Source organism: Chelonoidis abingdonii, chromosome 2 (assembly GCF_003597395.2).
Source record: "Chelonoidis abingdonii isolate Lonesome George chromosome 2, CheloAbing_2.0, whole genome shotgun sequence".
In the NCBI taxonomy this organism is placed as follows: domain Eukaryota; kingdom Metazoa; phylum Chordata; order Testudines; family Testudinidae; genus Chelonoidis; species Chelonoidis abingdonii.
Window position 1 is genome coordinate 68,331,167 of NC_133770.1, and position 19,645 is coordinate 68,350,811.

Sequence of the window (19,645 nt, forward strand, 5' to 3'; positions counted from 1 at the left end):
CAAATGTCCAAAAATTTTGGGTGCCCATCTTGAGATGCCTACCACCTGATATCTAGGAGCAGAGCACTCTATTCAATGCACAGCTCTCATTAACTTCACTTGCAGCCGTGAGTGCTCAGGACAAATTTTTTAGCACAAAGCAATCCTATCCAATCTGAAAATATGGAGATCGTGCTTAAATAAAAGCTGAGTTCAGCTTGCATCTCTTAAAAAGTCAAATACTTATGTCAGTTTCCAAATGTGAATGTCTTCTTGAGGGAAAAGATTGCTACTTTCTCTCTAGTAAACATAAAATGCTCTCCTGCTTTGATTTTTTTTAACTCACTCCACCCTCTCATCTGGTATAAATCAGTGTAGCCCTATTGCTTCTGATAGTTATGCAAATTTATATCCGTTGAGGAGCTGGTCTAGTGACACCCAGAGGTTTCCAGTCATTGTCAGTTTCCACAAACTATGGAAATTGATTCTTGTACATTGCAACAACAGGTATGAGCTCAAAGAATAATCAAGTGAAACTGAAGATTATGTTCAACAAAATAAATACAGTTTTGTCAGTAACAGTGGCTTATAGATTGCTCAGATTAGAAAAGAATAAGCAAAATTAACAGTACATGTTGCAAGTGAGAGGGTCAGTTTTCTATATGCTGTTAAACCAGCATCTGTGCACTGACTTCATTGGGTGTCAGTCTAACTTTGCATGAGGCTGAGCACACAGTATAGCAGCATTTAAGCTCTTGTGATAATACATGCATTGTTAGAATATTAAATATGAGTGGTCTTATCCATTAATTTGTTAAACTATATTCCATTTTTTTAAAGTTATCTTTGTATCTGCTCCCCTAACTGTTCACTTAGTGTGTCCCCTTCTTAGCTTTTCACTTTTCTTCAAAACTGCCCCTTACATTTAGAACAGCTTTGCCCCTCCTGTGAGCCAAGTGCTCTCTTCCTCTTTAAAACATACTTCTTTTGTGAAACCTTAATCTGTACAGCGATCGCTGTATAGTCTACATTAGAGACTGTGATATCTTCAGAAGAGGGTCCTTATCTTTACCTGAATGTAAAGAACTATGCATTTTATACTCTTACATAATTATGCCATAATTAAAATGTGGACACAATATACATAGAAAAGAGGAAAGTTATTGACTGACTAACTCAAATATCAGTCTCTAAGGGACAATTCAGAGTGATAGCAAAGAAGAAAAATAATATCTGGAATAGAATTTGTGGAATATTTTTGTTGTTGTTGCCATATGCCATCTGTGCATAACTGTAGCCTGCAGTAACTGAAAAAGATTTAGAAACTTTGGAACTTATCTATTTCAGTGGAGGACATCTCCAGGCTGGATGAGGCTATCAAAGTCTATAAATAGGATAATGGCAGAGTTCTACTAAAAGTTTAGAAAGAAAAATCCCCATTCTACTCCATTTTCTTGGAAGCTGAAGTAAGGAACACTGCAGTCTATTAGACTTGGACTTCAATCTCTCGATCACCGAAAATGACAGAGGCCTTCAGTTCTTGTATCATTTTAATTATAGAAAAATCACACTTTTCACAAAATTAATTGAGATTATACTCCACCCTTTGGTAGATAGTTTGTTAAAAGTAAAAAATACACATCAGCAAACTTGAGATCTGTATTTAAATTTAAGAGGGAGATTATGTACCCTGTAATTGAGATGCCTCTGAGTACAGAAAAGGTACTTGACGGACGAGTATAGGGTGAGTTTCTTTTAAATGAAATTCTGAATCTATATATACATTTTGGATTCAAATTCTAGTGCCGCATTTGGGAGCTACATATTGTTGTGCAATGGAAGAGCCTCAGTTCTACTCAGGGAACATGATAGACATGTCTTGTCACCTCTTGTTTATCTTAGTGACAGCACGCAAAGTTATCTGAGCTAGCCAAACAAAAGACTTAGATGGGGTGAGGATAATTGTTTTAAATATGCAGAATTTACTCAACTGGAAAATTCCAAACTACTGCTGAGAATGGTGAGTTAGTTTTGAAATGGTAAAAAAATTGGGAGGAGTAAGACAGTTTCACACTGTTTGTTCTGTCCAACTATACTTTTTGTCACAGTTGCACTTTAAATGGCTAAACAAAAGGACATAAAATATTTTAAGGCTTTTACTTGAATTAGGCATTATAAAATACCTCACATCTGGAGCCTTTCAAGTCTAAGGCCTGCTGGTCAAAGCACTCAACTTGACCTCAAACAGCGGTGGCAATAACAAAGAGAGAGTTGGTTTCTCAGATAGCCAGTTCCCAAACCAAATAAAGTTTTATAAAATTATGTCAAGAGCTTTCACAATACCGGGACGTAGAAAACAATCCAGTATGTCTCATGTCAAGGTAAGAAATGGCTGATGTCCAAAGAAAGGCGCAAGAAACACTGCAGTAGGCAGTGGGATAATCTACCCTCCACATTCTAATGAAGGCCTTATCATACTCTCTAAACCTTGTGTTTTAAGTGTGAAGCACAAGGTTTTATATTCCTATAAAAATGTTTTAGCATAAACTGTAACTCTGGATATTCTTGTTCACATAGGATGTCCAATCCCTCGGAGTCTTGCTAATTGTTTCCTTTGAATATAAACTCTGCATCATGCCTCCAGTAAAGGTCTAGTGAGGGTATGACTCCTGCACCCAGGGATGGACAGTACTCAGTCTTTCTGGCTACTAGACATTTTCTATTGGATTTTCACAACTGCTGCGTTTTACCCAAATATTTCCCTGTGATAAAAATGGCTGCTTTCTAGAAATATAAATTGCTCCTAAAGCAAAGAAAAACCAGAAAGCTTTCTGCATCACCACTAGCAGTTTACTATAAAACTGCTCTTGTTCAGCCTGCTTAGGTATTTCTATTGGCACACAACAGTGCTGGAGTTTTGCCCAGAGTAGCACAAATCTTCTTATCCACTGGAGACAGATTTAGCCACTACCTCAGCAATCAGATACTCTGTCTTCTACTAGGCTTGAACATGTTTTTAACTGTTTTTACTACTGCCACACCTCTGAAGCTCTGTGATGTTCACACTTTATCATTTAATTTCTCTTGCCAGCACTTCTGTTTCCTCTGAGTTTATGGTGTTCACATGATTCTAGTGTTCTCTTCCAACTCTTTCAGTTGCTGTCTGCATTGACTACTTGCTTACGTTGTCATGCCAACTCCCAAGCTTAGAAACTCAACTTGAGTGCATGCCTTTTTTCAACCATAGACTTCAGTTACCAAGGTGCATGAACAGAATACATGACTGTGGGCAAACAGCTAAACCAGTATGGTTTATCCAAGTATCCATTTCTGTTTCAGGAGTGCTCTTTGTCATTCTTGCCCTAGTCCCTCTCATTCATGCTCATGCCACTGAAAATACATAGATTAGAAGGGGACCAAATGGGAAAAAAACCTATACATCTTAGTAGTTAGACACTGTTTTATTTTCCTCATTTAAGCAAAACTGCTAAACATATCAAGTGACCTATATACAACTAACAAGAAATCCATAAGTGACTAGTTTACTCAGGCTCTCTGAAAGTCAGATCTTATTGAATTTGATTTACATTTTATGCTGAGTCATTCAGGATATCTGTGTATCAATTTTCCAAATAACCAAGTGAACAATTCAAGAAAAGTACAGGAAATTAAAAAGGTGGATTTTTAACTTTTTTATACCCAGGTCACGTGTAACAATTGTGCCTTGTTCCTTTTACTGTATTTAACTAAATGGTACGTACTGTAGGTTCTATGAAACAGCCAGTGTTCAAGATAAACAACATTTTGAATAGCTTTAACATAACTGATAGTCACATTCACAGATTAGTTCCATAATGGAACTAATGGAATCACCATTTATAAAAAAAATGGTTAAAAACTGTTAAATGGAAGAAACATGGAAATTTCATCTCAGACTCTGTGTAGCTCACTGGCAATTTCTATAGGCAAGCATGCACTGGATTTCAGGTAAAAGCAGCAAAGAGTCCTGTGGCACCTTATAGACTAATAGACGTATTGGAGCATGAGCTTTCGTGGGATCATGCATCCAATGAAGTGGGCATTCACCCACGAAAGCTCATGCTCCAATACATCTGTTAGTCTATAAGGTGCTATAGGACTCTGCTGCTTTTACAGATCCAGACTAACATGGCTACCCCTCTGATATTGGATTTCATGGGATCCCCCTATATTAAAGAAATGCAACTGTATTGAACTTTAGTATTTCATGCACAGATCTTTTAAGATGACTATTCACTTTCATCACATCATATTTCAAGCACAAAGTTTTAAAGCAATGCATTACAGTTCAAGGTTGAAACAGTGCTTAATAGGGTGACTTATTCTTTTGAGAAAAATACATTAGAGAATAAAGTAAGCTGATTCCGACTTTTCATAGTGGGTTAGGACTTTTCCTTTAGTACATTGGACTAGTAGTCCTAGAATCATAGAAGATTAGGGTTGGAAGAGACCCCAGGAGGTCATCTAGTCTAACCCACTGCTCAAGCAGGACCAACACCAACTAAATCACCCAAGCCAGGGCTTTGTCAAGCCAGGCCTTAAAAACCTCTAAGGAAGGAGATTCCACCACCTCTCTAGGTAACCCATTCCTGTGGTTCACCATCCTCCTAGTGAAATAGTGTTTCCTAATATCAAACCTAGACCTCCCCCACTGCAATTTGAGATCATTGCTCCTTGTTCTGCCATCACTGAGAACAGCCGAGCTCCATCCTCTTTGGAACACTCCTTCAGGTATTTGAAGGCTGCTATCAAATCCCCCTTCACTCTTTTCTTCTGCAGACTAAACAAACCCAGTTCCCTCAGCCTCTCCTCATAAGTCATGTGCCTCAGCCCCCTAATAATTTATTTTGCCCACCACTGGACTCTCTCCAATTTGTCCACATCCTTTCTGTAGTGGGGGACCCAAAACTGTACACAGTATTCCAGATGCTCACAGGCCGAAATGAGAGGGGAATAATCACTTCCCTTGATCTGCTGGCAATGCTCCTACTAATGCAGACCCAATATGTCCATTAAGCCTTCTTGGCACAAGGGCACACTGCTGACTCATATCCGCTTCTCACCCACTGTAAATCCCCGATCCTTTTCTGCAGAACTGCTGCTTAGCCAGTCTGTCACCAGTCAGTAGTGGTGCATGGGATTCTTCTGTCCTAAGTGGAGGACTCTGCACTTGTCCTTGTTGAACCTCATCAGATTTCTTTTGGCCCAATCCTCCAATTTGTCTAGGTCATTCTGGACCCTATCCCTACCCTCCAGTGTACCTACCTCTCCCCCCAGCTTAGTGTCATCTTCAAACTTGCTGAGGGTGCAATTCATCCCATCATCCAGATCATTAATAAAGATGTTGAACAAAACCAGCCCCAGGACCGACCCTTGGGGTACTCTGCTTGGTACCGGCTGCCAACTAGACATCGAGCCATTGATCACTACTGGTTGAGCCCGGCAATCTAGCCAGCTTTCTCTCCACCTTATAGTCCATTCATCCAATCCATACTTTTTTAACTTGCTGTCAAGAATACTGTGGGAGATTATATCGAAAGCTTGACTTTAACAAAGCTTTTGACTAATAGTCCTGCTTTAAAATAACCTGCTCTGAAATACCAGGCTTGAACTTGAAGTTGGTTTTCATTTCAGACTCAGAAAGACAACAGAACTGAAGATGGCTAGAGGAAAGTTTGATCCAATAGATAGCTGTTGTGCATTATAGCTCTAAGACACTGATCTTCACAAACTTGCCTGTGAACCACTTCCTAGTAAGCCAGTGTGCTCTTGTCTCAGTAGTGGAGCACCTCACTTTTCAACACAGTGAAACTTCCTGCTAATTGGAGCCAACACCAGGACTCTGTTTCCAGATACCATGACCACTTAAACAAAAACTCTCCTGTACTACCAGGTTGGAGAGGTAGAAAATACACACAGGAGGAGAGAAACAAACTGCCAAATGACCAGCAGAGATTGCCTGCATCCTATATCCAGCAAATAGTAGTAAACCGATACAAAAGAGACAGAGAGAAACATAACCGGCCATATCCTTCACATAAAAGCTAGGATATTTTCACCTTGTCTGCTTCTTATTGTCCTGATATTGCTTTTCATGTAACTTGCACACGATTTGCTGCAGGAAAGGTTTTGGACTGGGAGGAGATGTCTTAGATGGGCTATAATCTTAAAAAAATATTGAGACCACAGCTCTGTGAGCCTGCCTTGTTAATGCTGTTCAATCAAATGAATTTTAGTTAGAAAAGGAAAACTTATTTACTTTGGCCCTGGGGCCTCTGGATCATATGAGCGGAGATAACCAAGAGCTAGGGAATTTAAACTGGACAAAGAACATCTGCAAATGATGTTTTGTTAAAAGATGTTATTCCAAGAAGCTTCAGTGATGGTCTAAACTTCAGTCTGCTGCATCCTCAGGGCTCATTCAGAAATCCACTGTTTTTGTTTTCACAAGCAGCAAGGTATGGAGTTTGCTTCTTGTTGGTCTGAGGTAAGGACTTAAGCTGTTCAGCAGTACATATCAGAGTGGTTGTATGAAAACCTTTACTGAACTAATTTCAAATGGCTGATTTAGAAGCTTAGCCAGGTCTTATCTGGCTACATGTTGTCTCAATTTCTGTATGTTCATGGGTGGTGCATGACTTCTGCATTTGGTGAGACTGGACGTAAGTGCTGGAAGCTCCCTAGAAGTGTAGGGGGGCACCAGCACCTGGACTGTGGCCCCACCCTCTTTTCTGTGTCAAGGTCTGCCCCCGCTCAGCCTCCTCCCCTTGAGGTCTTGCCCATGCTCCACCCCCACTCTGTCCCAGGCCCTGCTACTGCTCAGCCCCCTCTCACACCTGCACCTCTCTGCCACCTCCCCAAAGGCCTCCCCCATCCGTGCCTTTTCCCCTCTTCCCCTGAGGCCTCCTCCACCTGCTGCTCATGCCTCTTTGCCCCCTCTCCAAGCCCCTCCCTCATGCCTCTTCTCCCCATCCCCTGAGGCCCCCACCTCTAATAGAATACATTAAAAATCTGGTAATTTCACTAGTCGAGGGATTAAGTTGATAACATTTCCCCAAATTCTAAGGATTTTCTGGGTGAGGAGGAAGGGGAAAGGGAGAGGGAAGCTTAAGTGACTTCAGAAAGTTAGAGCCATGTTGTTCTCTCAGAATATTTTACCAATGGAAAATTTTCAACACGGCAGACCAAGGAACATTTATATCCATTTTATTACTCTCATACTCAATTTCATGATTTTTCCATAAGGCAATATTTTCACTATAGTACATTCAAATCATTTCTGAAGCATTTGGCAAGGTAGTACATATACACTGCATTTTAAGTTTTATTTTAGAATCCATTTGTCTTCCATCCTTCTCCAGAGATAAATCTGTCCATCATGTCCAATGATCTTTCAGGTTGGTCATAAGGTAAAATATGTCCTCCACCTCGAACAATTACCTTCAGGGTGCAAAGAAAGAATAGATTAATAGTAAATCCTGAGCAACAAAAGTCAATTTTGCCAGCAATAATTAATTAAAACTGGGTTCTCTCATATACGGAGATCTTAGTGTGCATGCTGAGTCAGAAGGATGACTCTTTCACTCTAGTCAGTAAAATATAAACACACATATCCAAAGTCAAAGTCATGTCATCTTAGACCAGTTAATAATAGGATCAAATAACTAAGTCTAATTGGTAATCTTTGATATTTAGACAGGCCTATCATGGATACCATTACATCATGCTTTGATTTGGATGCTTTGAGTCTCCACAGGCAAACTAGCAGCAGCATCACCACCACATTGTCTATGATTTAAATTGACTAGTCAAATATTCATTCTACTGGCAAATGTTTAAAATAACAGCACAAGTCTACATTGTATGATCTAATTTTGGAATCTGAATTTATTAGGAAACTTTGAGTCTTGAAATAATAGGTGCAATATTAGAATAATTCATTTCAACCAAACAGATGATGATCGATTATTTTCACGTTAGTTTATAGTCCTCTACTTTTTGACTTCTCATTAGACATCTTTCCCCTCATGTGTATGCCAGTTTTTGCTGAAATTCAGAAGGGAACGCATGTGTTACTTTATTCTGAATTGAATTATTCTCATATAATTGAAGTGTGAAACTGTTTATATGATTCTGTTTTTCAAAAGCATCTTACGTTATAGTGCATTCCCAATTTTCCTGTGTTCAAATTTTAAGACATTCCTTTTTCAGTGTATGAAGCTTGTTCTAGTTCATGGAGTATTTCTTCTCTCCCTCAGCCCCTCCCTTATGAAATGCTAAAAGTAAACAACTCTTTGACAACATCTTGAAGTTATTCCAAAGAAGATCTTTTACTGGCACCCACAATCCCAGTCTACAGTAGTCAAACAGAAAGTAGTAATCAGGGTTAAGACTTGGCCATTATCTGATAAAATGACTTCTGTGCAGACATATAGCTGGACCAAGGACACCTAAACGAGTTATTTGCATGAGAAAATACAGCCGTTGAATTTAAAACATTTGGCAACCAGCAGCTGTTATCTGGACTACCTCTCAACAGAATATATAACAGCTAAAAATCACAGTCTCATATACGTTCCATTGTGCCCTCAATTGCCACGTATTCGCAGGGGCAAAAGAAAATGCAGGCCTGTTATTTACCAGGCTGCACGTGGCAACAGACTATAATAGGGGACGGGGCCCAAAACCTGTGTGTGTTCGCCTCTGATTGGCACAAGCAATGTTTACACCAAATAGGGGAGCAGGTGCCTAAAAGGTCTGGCTTCGCCCCAAAAGTGAGGTAATGCATATTGTTGTAGAATGCGTTCAACACTGAATGACAAAGGAAGAGGCCAGGGCAATACCTGGTATGGCAAGTGATACAGGATGCAGACAGGAACCCATTCTAACATGCCCCCGTGCCCTGGCCGAAATAGTTTGGCCGAAAACCTAAACTTCCGAGTCCGACTCCTCATTCCCACCTACGAGGGGATGCGCTTCGGGGGTGGAAGCGATGTAGGCCGAGGCAACAAACTTGTGAATGCAGGCTTTTATGAAGGCACATCCGAGACAGAGAGAGCGAGCCCAACCAGAAGGGACACAAACAGGGATTGGAAATAGATTTGTAGGGCGCAAGGCCAAGCCAATTGAGCCATGACCAAAACTGGAAGGTCTCTCGTGACTCTTGACAGTAGAGCTCAACGTTTGCAGGTCTTTAACAATTGAGGACAAATTAGGAGAAATAGATGGCAAAGAAACACAACATTTATCAGCAAATTCTGGATATACTTCAGCAAATTTAGTACAAAATGAGGAAGATTGTAACAAATATTGAATCATTAATCTATTTTGAATACTATACTGAGCAAGGGAATTTAACTGCTGATTAACTAAGGAGAAGCCCTTGCCATAGTATTAGCAAGCGTTTCAATAGCAAGGAGATTGAAACAGCACTTGATCACGTAACATCATATAACCAAACAGGGTTAAAAGTAAACAATACTACGAGGAGGCGAGGGAGAAAGCACAGCAAATGCAACATCACTGCACATCCAAAAATGGCCAGGTTTAAGGATGAAACTGTGGTATGGCTCCACCCATTATTGGTTGCAGAATAAAAGTGGACGTGCGATTGATACATGCAGCCTCAGCATGATGCAGATGCAGGGCATGAAATAGATACATATGTGTTAGGGCAGGATAGAACGAAAAAATCAATTAAATAAAACGGGGACGGGGGTAGGTAAAATTAAGAGTGGGTTTAGTTAAGGAGGTATTAGCATAAGAGAAACTTCACATAGAACAATTAGAATATGCACCAACCCAAGTAGGGGCTGGGGTTAAACTATTACCAACAAAAACCCAACAATGAGGTGCTGGAACTGTAATACCCTTAATTAAAGGAAAGCTATGATTACTTCTGACTTGAAGCATTAAGAACTGGAAACACATAAGAATAAAATTGTGAAGAACAATTATTCCAAACACTAGAAGCAGCCCACTGCACATAGGGGGAAGAAACAATTTACACTAGATATATTAAATGAAGAAAAGTTATAAACTATTGGTACAAATTGAAAGGGTAATGGATATTTAGGTGAGAACTGAGTGGAGCAAACAAGGCAATCTTCTGGACTTAGCGCTGACAGGGACTGGTTTCTGCTGACCTCCTGCACCCAGTAGGTGGCGAACCAAGTTTGTAGTCCACCTTCTCCTAAGGGCTCCGTGGGCAAAGATGTTGTGAGGGAGAGCAGCATAACCTGTAAAACAGAATAATACGAGCCCTGCTCAGGGGCATTAGTTTGTTTATTAACAATTACATTTGCTGAGCCAGTTATGATGAACTAGCTTGTCACTGGGGGCACTTGTAGCCACTAAGTAGGTGTTAGGGTACTTGCTGGCCCGTAGGTTCTCGATGGCCAGAGGCTTGGTTAGAAGCCATATCAGTGTATAACAGAAATGGTTTATCAAAGTCATGTTCAATAACAGGATTGAATCTCTTTACAGACTCAAGGTAAACTTAGTTAGAAAAATAGTGGATTGGATCTGCTTTTGCAGCAGGATCCTGTCTGTACATTCTTACATTCTTGGTAACAGCAACACACTAGTTGCAAAAATCACCATTAGCAATAACAACAAATTCATTGCAAGTGTCCAGTTACAATCATGTTTGTCATGCCAGACCTTTGGATCAACACCATTGGAGTTTGGGCATTTTAGGGTTAACCTGTGGCTTCCCTTTGCAAAAATTTAGTCTTCTCTTTTCTCCTTGTTCTGCAGGACCAAACCCTGATTCTCTCGCTTAACCAAATTCACTGGCTGAGGGGGTGGGCTCTTTGTACTCACAGCTATTAGCAAGTCTTTCTTCTCCCTGCTAGTCAGGTAATTTGCATTAACACAGACACTAGCATGGAGACATTTCTGTTTCAACAACATTGTTTTTCCAACAAGCTGGCCACGCACACACACAGCCACTTGATTACAGGGCTGCTTAACTTTTGTAACAGCTTCTACTCTATTTGAGACCTCTCAAAGCTACCCCCACTGGGATTTTCAACAGGAAAGTCAGTGGATCCATTAACAACAGAAAACTTTTGGCTGTTAGGAACTAAAACTTCCTTGATTAAATCACTTTCACACCCTTTAGCTGCAGTAAATTGCTTGCACAGATTACCATGAGGATTTCTTTCCTTAGCAGCTTTTCTAAGCAACAATTCACCCTCTCAGAACTTCTGCCCTTACCCTTTTCACCTAGGGCTTGCTCTAAAGGAACACTTCCTGAGCCACAACAGATTCTTTCTGGGTCTTACTTACATTCAGAATTACTTTTGGCCCATTAGGCAGATTTCCTACACATTTCTTTTCAGGCAAACTCATAGAGCTCCCTAGATAAAAGTTAGAGGTACTCTCCTTCCCTTGGCAACTTTCCTTATAGTCACTGGCAACCTGCAAGTTGTTAGGCTCAACACACACAAGATTAGGAATTATTTCCTCCTTGTTACAAGTTGTTAAACTGTCAGTAGGTAACACAATTAAATCACCTTTCTGCTCTCCTTGTGCCCTGGCTAGGGTATCACCCTGCTTAGACAGAGCTGCTACACCCTTTCCAGCCACACATTAGCAACTGGCAAACTACAAGCACCAGAATTGTCTGTCTCTGGGACTTTTGCTAAGACACAAACTGGATGCAACCTAGTTACAGTGCCATCCTTCCCAGCAGACAGGAACTCAGGACCATTCCCTTCCTGGGCTTTGCTGTAATTACAACCAACTCTGAGACAACTGAATTACCCTTAACCATCACAGGCTGAAAGGCACCTTCTGTTTGCTCCACAGACACAGAAAAGCTGGAGACACATTCTCCTTCACCAGACACACAACTTGGGATTTCATTTCCCTTGTCCCAGCACACAGGGCTGTTTACAGACAACTGCTTGGAGACCGAGGTAGCTTCCTCCATAGGCAAGTCAATACCCCTAACAGACACAGGCACATTTCCTTCACTGTTACAATTTTCCACACAGGAAACAGGTAAGGGATAGGGACACTCATCTTCCACTATTCTTGTTTTCCCAAACTGCTGACTAGACACAGCCATAAGCTCACCAGGCACATTGCTCATTCAGAACTTTCCCTCCAGCACATTGCCACTCCCAACAGATAAGCTGCTGCTTTTTTCACTACCCTGAGCTACTTCCAGCAAATCACAGTTACCCATTTCAGGTTCACTTTTACAAGCTGTACTAGTCAACAATTCATTACCCATTACAAATTTACCCCCTTTTTTTCTCAGTTAGGGCTTCCACCTGACCATTTACTTGAATTTTCTTCTGAGAAATTTCTCAGATTTATATTTATCGGGTCGCAATTTTATGGTTTTCTTAATTAAATTTAATTTTTTATCATTTGGCATAATAATTTGCGTGCCGGATTAGCAGGTATTACCCGAGGTGGGGGAATCAATTTGGAAACGGTACCTCCGGATTTTTTAACAATGCGGCTACATTCTCTCCAAAGCTGAGAGGGATCTGCAGCACCGAGGTTCTCCACAGCCTCCGTGCACTGAGGCTGCAGGGAACAATCGGCTGGCTGACACCTAAAGCTCGGGTGGCACCGAAGGAGGCAACCTGTATCTGCCAGGGTTAATGGTACAGTATAGCCTTTTTGAGTTTTTCCCGAGTCAAGGGAACAGATCCATCCATTACTGGATTAGTCGAATTTTTGCTAGTAAAAAGGTGAAACTGCAAATGTTGAACTGTTCAGTTTCATTGTCTGCGCGGTCTGCAGCGTGCCACGGGCATGGCCCAACTCCCCTGCATCCTGTTCGTGACGCCATGTAGATTGCCACGTATTCGCAGGGGCAAAAGAAAATGCAGGCCTGTTATTTACCAGGCTGCACGTGGCAACAGACTATATAGGTAAGAGATGCAAGGAGAGTATGGGTCACGAGGCAAACTGCAGACACACACACAACTAAAATTAATCAATTTAAATTTTATTGGGGATAGTTACAAGGGGTAAGGGAGCAGCTTATGATTAGCTAATAGAGTTAACAAAACCTAAAACACACAATGCCTAAAATATCTACTAACAATATTTATAAAAAAATGCAGCATTTAGTAATAACTGATACTTACAAATACAAACCAACACATCACGACCGCAAACGTAGAAGCTCTATTTGAAACACGTGAGCTGAGAGAGAGGCTTCGAGGTGATCAGGCTCGGTTTACACGGCATACACGGGATACACGGGACACGTTTTCTCCTCTCTCTGCCTGCACATGGCAGGGCAACCCCTAAAAGTACTCACTATGACATCACAGAAGTGTCATAGGGGACGGGGCCCAAAAACCTGTGTGTGTTCGCCTCTGATTGGCACAAGCAATGTTACACCAAATAGGGGAGCAGGTGCCAAAAGGTCTGGCTTCGCCCCCAAAAGTGAGGTAATGCATATTGTTGTAGAATGCGTTCAACACTGAATGACAAAGGAAGAGGCCAGGGCAATACCGGTATGGCAAGTGATACAGGATGCAGACAGGAACCCATTCTAACACTCAACAGAATATATAACAGCTAAAAATCACAGTCTCATATACGTTCCATTGTGCCCTCAACACCTCCACTGCACCACTAGTCTGTCAGTATATCTGTTAAGCCCTTCCCTTTCAAGATCATCATCCATTTAGGTATAGAAATTTGCAGCATGGCTTCATAGAACCAGGACATATGGTTTGAATAAATATGCATATTAAATGTTGATTAACAATTACATTCATATTCCCTTTATCCCCAAAGGACCCTAGTGCACTTCAGAAGCCAGTTTATCAACTACACAGGGATCTGCCACTGAAATACAGCAACAGCTTAATAGCACTTTGCTACCCTAAAGATCAGCTCAACAAGAAGCGAAGAATAACACCCTCCCCATTTGACAAAAATCCCTTTGTAGTTTCAGACATAGGCAGAAGGTAATGATCCAAATACAATTTTGGCCCATACAGTCCCCCACCTCCACCCTTTCAGGATCAGAAGCATGTGTCCCTGCTTCATTTGAAAGCTCTTATTGGAGTAAAGCACAAGGTGGCTTGGCCTGAAGCTTCTGAATTTCAGTGATTTGCCCATAGTGGTTTTTGAAGCAGCCACTGTGGGTAAGATATTCAAAAAACTGCCTAGTGACTTAGGCTGCTAAGTATCTAAATTACTTTTGAAAACCAGAGTAAGGGGCTTTTGAAAGTTTTATATTTACCTCAGACATGTACCAACCAATCATTTTTTTTCAATTTTTACAAATTAAACCGTAATACCCCCCTGCAATTTCATAATATACATTAAACACAACAGCTAGTAAAGGCACAGCAACAATTATGAAGCATTAAGTAAGGTTAGCTCAGTGCAAGACTGCACACAGTTGCAACATAATTAAATGCATCACTAAATACCAAATGTGGACTGAAAGATTCTGCAGCTTCCTACAAAGCAGTGAGGAAAGTTGTCTTTATGATCAGTCACTTTTACTGTTGCACTCTACAAGGAAAGCAGAACCCACTAAGTTAAAAACATATCAAATGTCTCACTTTTAAAGCCTGAAATGATAGCTCATCTTTAAACCACCCTATTGTGCTGCAGTCTCAGAACTCTGACACTTCATTCGATACCATATGTGCTGCAATTCTTCAGCGCACAAGGGGAAGTAAAGCCTCTATCAATCTAGAGTTTCAGCTTTAACTCTTAATAGTTCAGCTTTTTAAAAAACAAAAAAGTGGATATTAATCTGTTTGGCCTATGCAGTTAAGCTAGTACAATTATTTCCTTGTATCTGATTTTTTTAGGCAAGGATTCTACTTTATATAGGAACAGATTTAGTTTTGCATTTATTTATTTTTATGAGAAGATGTGATATAAGTACTGGAAAACTTCCAGTTTCTAGGAATTCTGACATTCACACCAGACAGGAAGAAAAGGCAGAAATACACAATTAAGCATATTATTCTGTCACTGCTCCTCAACTCTGACCAGGAAAGACCAGACTTCCACAGGGTCATGAGAGAGAGTTCAGTCTTCATGCTAAACCAGTCCTGGGTCTTACCCAAGTAGGGACTGCCAGCTATGCCAAATTCTTTAGGATATACATTATAAGACAATGTTAACTGAACTAAACCACAGCCAGTCAACCACCACATTCGTTATACTTTGGCTTTGGGATAGTTTAAATCCCAAGAGCTGCCAATGTTGTATTCCAGATAGCCCTCCATTTCCTAATCCAATCACGACCATGACCAGAAGCTGTTAGCAATGTCATGGAGGCCTGCAATGTTGTTCCAGATTTCTGTCTTAAACGAAGAACCGCAAAATCTTAAATCTCAAAACAAGAGCTGTTCAGTAAAATGAGTAAACAGCTGCATCTCCCCTCCCCCCTACTCTGCTTCTAAGAGATAAACACTGTTGGGGAAAGTAAACCAGCAGAGTTCACAGGCTTCAACTCTGACACTCTTGCAAGGAGCAAAAGTAACAGTAAGATGCAGGATCTCTGCTTACATTTACTGTGACCCAAACTTCCTTTTTGACCTTGGTGTTATTAGAAAGGAGGACAGTGGCTGTAGGATGTCACTACACTGTCTGTATGCGGACGGTCAGGAATTCCAGTGAGGCTGACCTCTCAAGCATGAAGGAAGTTACTCTTCAAGTGAGGCTGGACTCGAGTTTGTTTAACCATATTACTAGTACACATGCAGTTTGTTCTGTTTACATTTGTTAGAAGTAGTGATTTAAAAAAAAATCCTCACTCAGTTGTAGTTTTATTCCTCTATTGTACGTGGGTCACTCAATTAACAGATAACCTGAATCACGACATTTTACATCTATACTGCTATCATAGGGTATAACTGCAGCTTGAGTAGACATACCCGAGCTAGCTTGAATTGATCTAGCTTGGATATTGGAGCAGCAAAGCTGGAGCTAGCCCAGGCTGAATTACCCAGGGCTCTGGGTGGGTTTGTATAGTCCATGCTGATGTGTGCACGCTTTGGCTTCATTACTCACTGATAGATTAAAACTAGCCTCAGGTACATCTAGTCGAGCTGCAATCACACTATGAGATTGTGTATAGCAGGGGTCGGCAACCTTTCAGAAGTGATGTGCCAAATCTTCATTTATTCACTCTGATTTAAGATTTTGCATGCCATTAATACATTTGAACGTTTTAAGAAGGTCTCTATCTATGTCTATAATATATAACTAAATTATTGTTGTATGTAAAGTAAATAAGGTTTTTAAAATGGTTAAGAAGCTTCATTTAAAATTAAATTAAAATGCAGAAGCCCCTGGACCTGAGTGCCACTGAAAATCAGCTTGCGTGCCGCCTTTGGCATGCATGCCATAGCTTGCCTACCCCTGGTGTATAGGGATATCTTAAGATCCTTGAGTGGAGAGGCAATATAGATGCAAACAGTTGTACCTGCAATACACATACACCCAACTTAGCACATATAAGTACAAGCATTGGTCGTCAAATTGTTCAGATTCTCTTTAAATCCAGCTACAACATTTGACCTGTCACAGTGAATTCCAAAGGCTGACTTTCTGCTGTGTGAACTGGTGTTCCTTTTTCCTTTATATTTACTTTCCATTAAAAGTGACCTTTTGTTTTTTTTATAAATGGGACAATATAAAATGAGAGACTGATCTTCTTCCTATCTACTCTCGTCTCCAATACCTTGGTGAAGTCCCCTCTGATGAAGCTTTCAGTCGCTCCATATCAGCACCCCACCAGATCTGACAATCGCAGTTACCCTTCTCTAGCTGGACCTTTTCAGTACCTACAGCAAAACCTTGTTCTAGTAAAGATTGGTGCATTTGATTTGTTGGGGGTTACAGACCAGACCTCATGGGAGGGACATGAGGGTGGAGATTGGGGGTACAAGGAAGGAACCAACTAGTGTACTTTGCTCAGCTAAGGAAGGAGTACCGCATCACAGTCCCTCGGGTTAGTGGCTTCCAGAAGTCAAGGAATCATGGGCTGAACCTTGTAACTTTTTTGGGGACAGGGGAGAGACACATTTCCATAGTCGTCCTTACAGTCACCACTGGAAGTAATTCCAGGGCTCAGGGAGAGTGAAGAAGGCAGAATTGTTTTGAAAGAAGTTAAAAGGAAATAAGTTACCCTTTGATTTGTTTCCCAGAGTTTACCAACATCTGTAGTGACAAAATTAGTTTCCTGGTTATCGCCGTGATACAGAAATAAAAACTCTGTCCTCCAGAGACTCCTGTGTTAAAATGCCCCAATTGTTTTTGCTCCATTTTATTCCTTGCTTCTTTCTTTGTTGGCTAGTAGCTAGTTAAATTTAGACAAGTGGTTCTTTGTGGCTTAGTCTAGGATATCAATAAGCATGTACAATTAAGCCTGTGAGGGAAGTACTACAAAACAGATGTGAACAGCCCTAAACATAATTGGGTGGGTAATCTGCAGGAAGCACCAAGCACAGAAAGCCAAATCTTTTCTTGCTTTTAGATCTCTGCAAGTCAGCACAGTTGGCTAATAGTTGGTTTTTCAAGAAGCCCTGTGGCTTTTTGGTAATGCTCTGCGGTGTCACGGAGGAGACCAGCCGGATTCCTTATGTGGATTTATTTTTCCCTGGCTGGATTGTACCGCAGAAGCAGCATGTGTTATCAGTATCTCAGACAGAACCTATATTGCAGGTGTGGCCAAACTGCAGCTCTTTTATAGTTTAAAAGTCACAGAGGCCCCACTCCCCGCATGCCTTCCCATTCTCTGACTACCAGATGGGGGTGAGGCATGGGGGTAGAGCTTGGGGTACTGCCCTGCAGTGGGGTGATGGGGCTAGGGGCTTCTCCCCTGCAGGAAAGGAATCTTGGGGCTTCAGACCCAGTGCTCCCTTCCCACAGGGCAGAAGCCCCGAGACACTCTCCCCATACGGCAGAAGCTCCTAGATTATCCCAAATCTATTTAGCAGTTTCTTTCTTCCATCAAAAACAACGTCTCTTTCTTTGCATGTTTACTGATACTGCTTAACCACAATACAGCTACAGCAATCTATAAAATCCTCACAAGGACCCTGGATTCAGTAACATGCTTAAGCAAGAGTTGATGGAGTACAATGGGTCATAAGACTTAAGTACTTTGCTGAATTGAGGCCAAATACTTTTAAGTCATATCAAACAGTCTGTTTCTTTAGTAGAACTCTTACATTTTTAATTATTCTGATTAAATAATTTTTCCTGCAGGACTTGGATAAAATCAAGGGTACTGGCTTGGATTTTATCCAAGTTCTGGCCAATAGACATTTTAACCTGTGGGTAAAAATGACTGGCAAATACACTAAGGATTTGGGAAGTTTTGCCTAGACAATGGAGATACAGGGCAGAAAGCTGGGATGTAAATTGTCCATCTGGATAATGATGTTCCCTCTGAAGTTGTTACAAATGGTTACACTAGGGCTCTTTTTAATTTTTTTAAAAATGATGGGATAGATCCTCTGAAATCACGAGGACGTGATTCCCCATGCGGAACTCATTTTTAGTTTTTGGTCTTCGGTTTAGTAGATTTAAATCTGTTCTTGCTAAGAACAACAGCTAAATTTAGTGAACTAGAATTTGGAAGGAAATTAGGATTACATTTTTCAGGTATAGTTGTATAATTCCCATAGACTGAAAAAGGGCCTTACCATGGATGTTGCTTCTGTGTTAAGCTATTAAAATTTAGATTTTAAAAGCATTGTAACCATTTTATTTTTACATTTATCTATATCTAGAACCACATCAGCATATGATAAAATTGTAACTATTCCCCATCTCTGCTATGTCCTCAATTGGGATTTCCATGAGATTCCTATAGTCAGTCTTTAAAATACTATAAAAAAGTAGACACTTAAGGGGTGTGCAGACTCATCAAAAGTGATCAGATCCATATTCTTACACATATCAGTGGGTTCCAGCACCCAATATGAATGTTAAGGGAAGTTATTTGTTCTGCCCCAAACATCACACCACAATGTGCTGATCTCACATCTTCATTGATTTAAAGCTTTGGTGTTTGGTGAAACCCACATAAGTTTTCTTTGAGATAACTACAAGAGTGAAGCTAATTTATAAAGTCTATTGTCCTTAGATCTTCATCCCCTCCTTTCCTTGTCCAGGACCATATAAAAAAATGCACCAGTTTAACTAGATCTATTTTAAAATCTAGTTAAAATGGTGCAAACACCTAGATGTATACATATTTAAGCTAAACTGATTAAGCAAGTAGTTTAAATTGGTAAATCTTAAAAGTGGTCTCTTTAAATCAGGGGATTACATTAGTTTAAATTAGATATATTTTTAGTTAGTTAAACTGGTGTTTTCTCCTCCCTTCTAATTAACAGAAAGGATTCACACTGGAGTCTAACATACGTCATGCGTCTGACGAAGTGGGTATTCACCCACAAAAGCTTATGCTCCAATACGTCTGTTAGTCTATAAAGGGTATGGCTACACTTGGAAATGTGCAGCGCTGGGAGTTACAGCTGTGTTCGTACAGCTGTGTAGGAACAGCACTGCAGATTTCTCCCTTCTCCAGTTGCTGCCAGCCTCTTTCTCTCTCTGATCTGATTCCATAACTGCTTTCACCAATCGCTTTGCTGTTTCTTAGGTT

At 40.6% G+C, this 19,645-nt stretch overlaps 1 protein-coding gene across 7 annotated transcripts in view; it reads right to left on the minus strand.

The window, feature by feature from the left end:
* Positions 1-7,207: 7,207 nt before the first annotated feature.
* The window catches only part of CPVL (carboxypeptidase vitellogenic like), a 119,420-nt gene continuing 106,982 nt past the window's right edge, over positions 7,208-19,645 (minus strand). For all 7 annotated transcript variants that reach the window (XM_075062420.1, XM_075062419.1, XM_075062421.1 and 4 more), the window contains one exon: positions 7,208-7,458. In XM_075062420.1, coding sequence (XP_074918521.1) covers positions 7,348-7,458 — 111 coding nt within the window. In that variant the 3' untranslated portion in view covers positions 7,208-7,347. The remainder of the gene's footprint in view (positions 7,459-19,645) is intronic.